Below are 7,769 nucleotides of genomic sequence, written 5' to 3' on the forward strand. Positions count from 1 at the left end.
ACTATAAATTCGATAAGTAAATACGTTTCAAAAATAAGTAAGTTAGGACAAAATAGGATGAGTGAGTTCGATAAATGAGTGAGTGATTTGATAAATGAGTAAGTTCGAATATGTCAACACATTATTATATACGTTTTTTAATAATTAGGTTCAAATGTATTCGACAAATACGTATATTCGGAAATAACTATAAGTTCGACAAATAAATGTGTTTGATAAATTAGTGAGATAGAACAAAATTGGACGGGTGAGTTCGATAAACGAGTGAGTGCTTAAATAAATGAGTAAGTTAAAATAGAGCAACACATTATTATATACATTCTTTTAATAGTTAGGTTTATACATGTTCGACAAATAATTTTAATGACCGCAGATTCGACAAATAAATACGTTTGATAAATGAGTGAGCCGAAACAAAATAAGATTGAAACAAAATAGAATGGGTGAGTTCGATAAATGAATGAGTGATTCAATAAACGAGTAAGTTAGAATAGAATAAATTAGAATAGAACGGGATCAATAACTTCGATAAAAAAAATGAGGTAAAATAAAAAAATAGATTCGATAAATGAGTAAATTAGAATAAAACCGAATGAATTCCTACGGACTATCCAAAAGAAAAATTGAACAATAAAATTATCACTGGCTTATTCCGTAAAGGAAAATGGAGCAATAAAATTTGCATCCGACCCCGTAACATCCGATAACTTTTATACGTTAAATCTGCCTTTTTTTCTAATACTTTCTCTGAGGTATCATCAAAAGCAAGAAAAAAGGGTATCTGATACGTTTAAAATCCTCCTTTACCCAGTACACAAAATCCTATTATTTTCTCCAATTTAAACAAAATAATCATATTTTTCCAGGCGAATATCCAGTTAGTATCCACGACAATATTTCCCACAAACAAAAATGGAAAATATTATATTTATGGAGATACCTCATTAAATAAAATAATTTAACAATATCTTCTTCTTTTATAAATCATCACCAATAGAAATATAATTAATCATAATCAAATATAAAATTAAATTTAATATACATACATATATACACACACTCGTGCGTGTGTGTATATATATTAAAGGGACAAGACATATATTGTTCCTCTCCTTACAATCCTCTCGCCGCCTTTCCGGCAATCTCGAATCCCTACAACATCTTCCGATAACTGGTATGTATACACACACACACCTCTCCTGTATCTATTTATTTGTTTTTGTTTTTTTTTCATTTGTATGATCATGGATCAGACAACAACAACAACAACCTTAAACATACTCAACTAGCTTATGTCCTTGTCTTTTTGCCTTTTTTTTTTATTTCCCGTTATTTTAATTGATTTTTCAATTGTTTGATTAATGATTTGTATGATTGTTAGTACTTGTTTTTTGTTGTACTCAGCATTTGTGTGAATTGCATCACTTAACATGTCACTTGTTGTAAAGTGGAGTAGTTGAAATTTATCATTTTGTGGTTTGATTGGTATGTTGAATAAGCTGGTAATGGATTTTATTCGATTTTGGGACAAGGTTAATTGCCAGAAATTTATGTAAACAGGCACACATTTTTTCGAATACTGAAGTACACACTAGGCTAAAATGGTAGAGGTATATGGTTTATGGTTTCGATTAATGTGTATGGGTAAATGACACAAGAATTAAGGTTGGGCAGAGTTAGTTTGATTGTATTATTTAATACCAGTAATAATGAAAACCGTAGTGTGTATACATATCGTTATAGGTGAGCTATGCTTGGACTAGTGGTGTAAAAGTATTCGATGATATGTTTTGTATATGCCGTAATTTGCTTTGTTGTTTGCAATCTCGTATATATTATATGTTTCTGCTTTTGCATGTGTATGCTACTTTCTCGGTGATACCGTGAACATCATTATCCTTATATGAGTTTGTCTGTGTCAATCAAAGATGAGATTCTAGGCCGCACCTAGCTCATCATTAGAACTTTCTTCTGAGCGGTCTTGTTTCAATATATATCATTTAGGGCTTTTTGGTGTATTAATTAGGTGAACTAGTCTAACGTACTATGGTAAATTTGGTAGTGCCTTTTATGTAATATTGTTTTTATTTGCTTAGATGTATGTTGCAGAAGCAGGGCTGGTAGAAATCTTGATGCGATGATTTTGGGACTGGGGAATGATGTGCAGGATGCTTTAGTCAGACAGACGATTGGAATTCAGCCTTACCTTTGTTTTCCAAGGATTAATGATGTCCCAGTGCAGTGGGTCCAGTTGCTTAATGGTTTCGACCAGCAAGGTATTAGCAAATTTATTATTAGATATTATAAATTTGGTTCAAATCGAAGTCAAGAATATTGGAAATCTGATCACCGTATTATTGACTTATCTTTTCGGTAAAAAGAAATCTACTTGCATTTACATACGCAGTTTCTCAAAAGATTTACTGATCGAATCAAAGGCAACCCTCCTTTAACATACAGGCATATTTCAAGATCTGTAAATCACAGTTGTGTATCTAATGTTCAAGTCATCTATATCGCTTGTTTCCTTTTACAGATCTTTATGGGTGGCCTTTGCCAACTCCGTTGAAGGTTCAGATGCAGAAGTGTGACAAGTGTTCCCGGGAATTCTGCTCTCCTATTAACTACCGCAGGCATATACGTGTGCACAGACGATCGAATGTTGATAAGGTTTTCTTAATTTTTTAATGACATTAATTGTCAGTATATAATTGATTACTACCGCTTCTTTATGTTAGAAATGTCAACCGTTCGAATATTAAATTCTACTTTGCTAAAAGAATGTACCTATATAAAGAATCGTGGTTTTCATCATTTATATTATACAGTATAGTGAATATGTTCTCCTAAAATAGGTTAATTAATCTAACTGTTACAACTGTCAAAATCTAGTTTGCGATGTAATATAATCACACATTGCAGGAATCTCACAAGAACAGGGATTCATTAGGAGCATTCTGGGACAAGGTAATACTTGCTAGAAGTTGAGCAAGGACTTTTTTCTGGTTGCAATCTGTTATAATTCTTTCGTTTTGTGCAGGTCTCCTTGGATGAGGCTAAAAAAATTCTATCATTTGAGGATGTGATCCTAGAGGTATTTCATGAAACTTTCTTTAAGTTTTATGTTAATCATAATGCACCTTAGTCCTTATCTGAGTACTACTATTGTAAAAGGTAGAGTTAAGTTCGTATGCAAGGGTCATAATCTCTGGACAATCCAGAACTTGAATTGATTTTATACCTAACACATTAAGTAATGCTAAAGACTCTTTTCCAACCCTCTCCCATGGTAATATTAGTCCCATGAAATTGAACTATGAAGTGATGAAAAATTTTATGTGATAAGTAAAGGATCGAAACAGACCAACTGTATGGAGATCATTGATCAAACAATACCCAAATATGTCTTTAAAAAGGTGCAAGTACTTTGTTATGTTTCTGTCACTCAACTTATGTAAAAATTGTAGGCCGTTACTACTATATTCCTTGGTGTCATTTTTTCCAGAAAAGCTTTTGTGTAATGATTTAAGCTTGACTATGTTATAGGGAGTTCCTGGCTCCTCAATAATAAAAGCATTGGCATCATTTGTTCGCGCACCTGGGTTCTGTGCTCTTCCGCAAGTTTATGTGAAGGCTGGTTATGTACTCTTGGTAAGAGATTATGTTTAAGGCATACTCTCTTTTCATCTTCTCCCTCCAGCAACACACAGACACTTTAGTTTCTTATATTATGTTAATTTTTATTTATTAACACAATTCTATTTGTAGGATGTAATAGAAGCTTCACCTTCCAGGCTCCCGATATCCTCCCAGGAATTTTTTACTGTCCTTGACGATGCAAGTGAAAGCACATTCTTATGTGGCTCTGCAGGGTCATTGCAAAAGTTTATCTTTGATGGGGATGCTGGGAAAGTTGGCCTTGAGATGAAGAACCTGGTTGCTTGCACCAGCTTTCTTGTTGAACAAAACCTGGTATTTATCTTGTATATTTTTGTCTTATCACTACTACCCCTGTCTCTGTCCTCCCTCCTACAACATATTTGACTGATTCGATATACCAAAGTTTATTGTGCTTGAATGTAAGAGGACAACCAACATCAATAAACAAGTTCGTTGAGTTTTTAAAAGTGGACTTGTGTGTTGACTTATGCTCTTTGCACACTATTTAATGTTTTCTCTGTTCAGGTTAAAGCATGGATTGCTGACAAAGATGCTGAAGCCTTAAGGTGCCAAAAGTTACTTGTGGAGGAAGAAGAAGCTGCCCAGAGAAGGTAAGCTAGACCTACCTTTATTTTGTAAGTTGCAATCATTATGTGTGTTTACGTGTGTGCGTGAAATTAAAATAGAGATAAAGGCTAAATCTGTGTGTGTGTGTGTGTGTGTGTTTGTGTGAATTAGAATGGAAATTATAGGCCAAGTTTGTTGTTTTAGTAATTATTCCCCCTTGTTTCCTAATAAATAGGCAAGCTGAGCTGTTGGAAAGGAAACGACTAAAAAAACTTCGGCAGAAGGAACAGAAAACAAAAGGACGTTCCAACAAGGAGACAAATAAATTAGCGGATGCTGCCGTTATAGTTGAGAATGTGCCAGATGCTGAAATAACTTGTCCACCCCAATCTGCAGGTGAGTTGCATGCTATAGAAGATCATAATGCCTCAGTTTTTGAGGCCGTCCACGTCTTCAACAATGAAGTAAAGGATATCGATGTCGAAGATGGATACACCAGTGAAGTCTTGGATATTGGCAGAGCTAAGAATGTTGAGTTGCCAAGAAGTGAGGGTAACAATCCTGATGTAGTGAAACCAGAAATTGTGCAAAAGAATGAAGTAAAGGATTTCGATGTAGTTAAACCAGATACTGTGCAAAAGAATGAACTAAAGGATCTCGATGTCGAAGATGGATACACCAATGAACTCTTGGATATTTTCGGAGCTAAGAATGTTGAATTGCAGGGAAGTGAGGGTAACGATCCTGATGTAGTGAAACCAGATCCAATGCAAAAGTATTTTCCCCCAAGGGACCCTCAAGTTGATAGCAGTGAAATTGGCACTAGAAAAGGTACAGTAGAAAATGGTCGGGAGTGTGTTAAAGCTATGTTGCATGTAGGGGAAATAAGTCAAACAGATTGCACAAGTTGTGAGGTGATGATTGGTTCTATACCCGTGATTGTGGGAGCGGGTACAATGCCAGGCAAATGCTCTACTGGATCATCTGAAGTTGATAACAATAGAAAACAGAATGAATTCTTACGGCCACCAAAATTGACACTCTCCAGTCATTCTGCAAGAGCTTTTCTTACCCAGAGTATGAGAAGACACATTTCAATTCTATTACTTGTTACTAGATATGTTTTTCTTGCATTAATATACTAGTGTATCTAATGACATTATTCTCAATGTAGGATGGAAGGAGGCTATCTCCGGGGACCATGAGACCTTGGTCCTCTCCCAAGAACCTGAACATCAAGGACAGTGTGATGCCACAAATGATGATAGCGAGGGGCGTAGCATTCTTGAAAGCGAGGAAACCCGTTTTGGTACTATGGAAGCACACGACAGACGTGTGAGTGACAAGCCTAGTAGAAAACCCAAAAAGGGTTACCTAATAAAAGTACAATATTAAACAAGTATTATCACCTAGGAGGTATAGGGAAGGTGTAGTTTGGTTATATTATAGTTAGCCAGTAGTCTTGGATTTTACCCGTGGCGGAATAGATTGAGAGGGGTTTCTTTTGGAGAAATATGTTAAGGTATTTCTTACTTCATGCAGTTGAGGTAATTGGTCAATCTGGTTTCTTTTTCGACTTTAAAGTTTCCTTAAAGATTAATAGACTTGTTGCAGTTTTTGAGGTTTCATTTCCGATTATTTAAATTCACTTGTGAGTTTTTAAGTTTTCTCTTCTAAAATGTTGTTAAAAGTATTTAACTATTTTCTGAGAATTTTCAAAAAAATAATTGGTCACGGACTCTTACACTCAACTTTTTATAGTTCTGTTATCCTGTCAAGATACAAATCCAGGTCTCACACATGTGAAATTATTATAGCACCCAAGTAACACCTGCATTACTTGCTTGTATGCTCAACAAGAAGTTTAAGTGTCATATAAATTATAAATAAAAAGAATAAATCCTACTACTAGACAGGGTTTCTGAAATAGCTAGGCTAAGCTCTTGTCTTTGGCCGAGTCTTTTGCAAATTGCAACTGTTGAAAATGGGATGGGATGCCAAGTGCATTCTACTGAATGAGATGTCAAGCGAGGCTGCTAACTTAATTGGAGGATTTTTCGAACAAGCATGTCAAAATAATGTGTACGAAAGAGAAAAAAAGTGATGCTACAAAATTGGTGCCGTTGGTCTGGGATGTCCAAGATAAAAATCCATTATCTTTTAATTTTGCCAATCACATAAATCCTATCCACTCAACTTAATCTCTGAAGTATATCTCGCATTTCTTACTTGAGATTCTTCTGTTATTCTCCCAAAACAGGAATTCAGGAGGCTGTGGCAATGTCTGGTGTGACTACTAGTCCATCCAGTGACAAGGTAGCACTCACCAAACCTGGTACCAAAAGTTTATACTCTTTAACTCTCAGACACTACATTATTCTGCCTGTAATACTTCTCCTCTCTGTTTCTGGAATGGTAAGGCCCCAAGAATTTGCATTTGCAATCTTTACTGTCATCTACATGTATTTCCTTTCCATGGTTGCTTTCCCTGTCATTCCCAACTCTACCTATCCTCCCATTTTCACATCTAAGCAGCTTAAGCTTATGGGCGTCTACATCATCGTAACTGGCCTAATAGGCCTTATCATACCCTTTGCTTACGTAGCTCAAGGTTTCTTTCTACGCGGTAAAGAGAGCATCAAACCAGCTGTTCCCCATCTTTTTCTTTTGTTATGTCAAATATTTATGGAAGGAGTTGGATTTTCGGATAAATTTTCTCTGCCCATACGAGTATACGTGCCAGTGGTGTATAATTCAGTGAGAATTTTCAGCCTCATGGAGTGGCTGAGAGACGAGTTTGCTAAGGAAAACAAGGGTGGAGATGGTGGGAGTTACAGCAGTAGTGCAGTAAGGATATATGTTGGAAGAAGTATTGCTGTGACTAATATGGTGTTGTGGTGCTTTAATCTGTTTGGGTTTTTGTTGCCTGTGTGGCTTCCTAAGATTTTTAAGTTATACTACTCGGCGCCTGCAGTGTTGCACAAGGTTAAAACCTGAAGAGTACTTTATAAAGATCCAACAAGATGAACAATCAGCGATTTTAAGTTGGAGCAGCCATGGAAGCCAATACAACTATAGTGCTACAAGACCTTGGGGTTTGTCTTATACTGCAGCTACATTAATTTAGGGCGTGAAAACACGTGAGAATAATCCTGCACATGTTCTTCTGTACTATCTATGTTATATTGCCCAAGCTCATCTTCATAAACTGTGATTCTCATTATCATATGGTGTATTCTTGTAACATATCTCTCTACATATTTTTCAAATTTGCAGTAATGATGTCTGAACTTTGGCAATAGGATAACAAGAAAAACGAATCACCGAGATCAAATCACGGCCTTGCAGTTATTTTTGATGAGTATTACAACAATCTGTATGATCCTATACAAGTTGAATTTTATTGTTTACCAATATGACATTTACATGACATTTTTTAAAAAATATTTGACATTCATAATCAAAAGAAGGATGCAAGTGGACATGGACAGAAGAGACCAAAGGAAATGAAATGAGTTTCTAGGCTCTGATTCTTTGATACC

The 7,769-nt window shown here is 35.6% G+C and overlaps 2 protein-coding genes across 2 annotated transcripts; both read left to right on the forward strand.

Moving 5' to 3' along the window:
- The first annotated feature begins 1,047 nt into the window (after positions 1–1,047).
- Positions 1,048–5,853, forward strand: LOC141708216 (uncharacterized). Its single transcript, XM_074511722.1, has 10 exons — positions 1,048–1,174; positions 2,097–2,276; positions 2,537–2,670; positions 2,923–2,967; positions 3,041–3,094; positions 3,547–3,651; positions 3,769–3,972; positions 4,186–4,271; positions 4,463–5,304; positions 5,402–5,853. Exons 2-10 carry the CDS (start codon positions 2,138–2,140, stop codon positions 5,620–5,622), a joined length of 1,830 nt encoding a protein of 609 aa, XP_074367823.1. The 5' UTR covers positions 1,048–1,174; positions 2,097–2,137; the 3' UTR covers positions 5,623–5,853.
- Positions 5,854–6,507: 654 nt separating this feature from the next.
- Positions 6,508–7,224, forward strand: LOC141698147 (uncharacterized). Its single transcript, XM_074502778.1, has one exon. The coding sequence runs from the start codon at positions 6,508–6,510 to the stop codon at positions 7,222–7,224; it is 717 nt and encodes a 238-aa protein (XP_074358879.1).
- The last annotated feature ends 545 nt before the right edge of the window (positions 7,225–7,769 follow it).

Source organism: Apium graveolens, chromosome 2, assembly GCF_009905375.1.
Source record: "Apium graveolens cultivar Ventura chromosome 2, ASM990537v1, whole genome shotgun sequence".
NCBI classification, from domain to species: Eukaryota; Viridiplantae; Streptophyta; class Magnoliopsida; order Apiales; family Apiaceae; genus Apium; species Apium graveolens.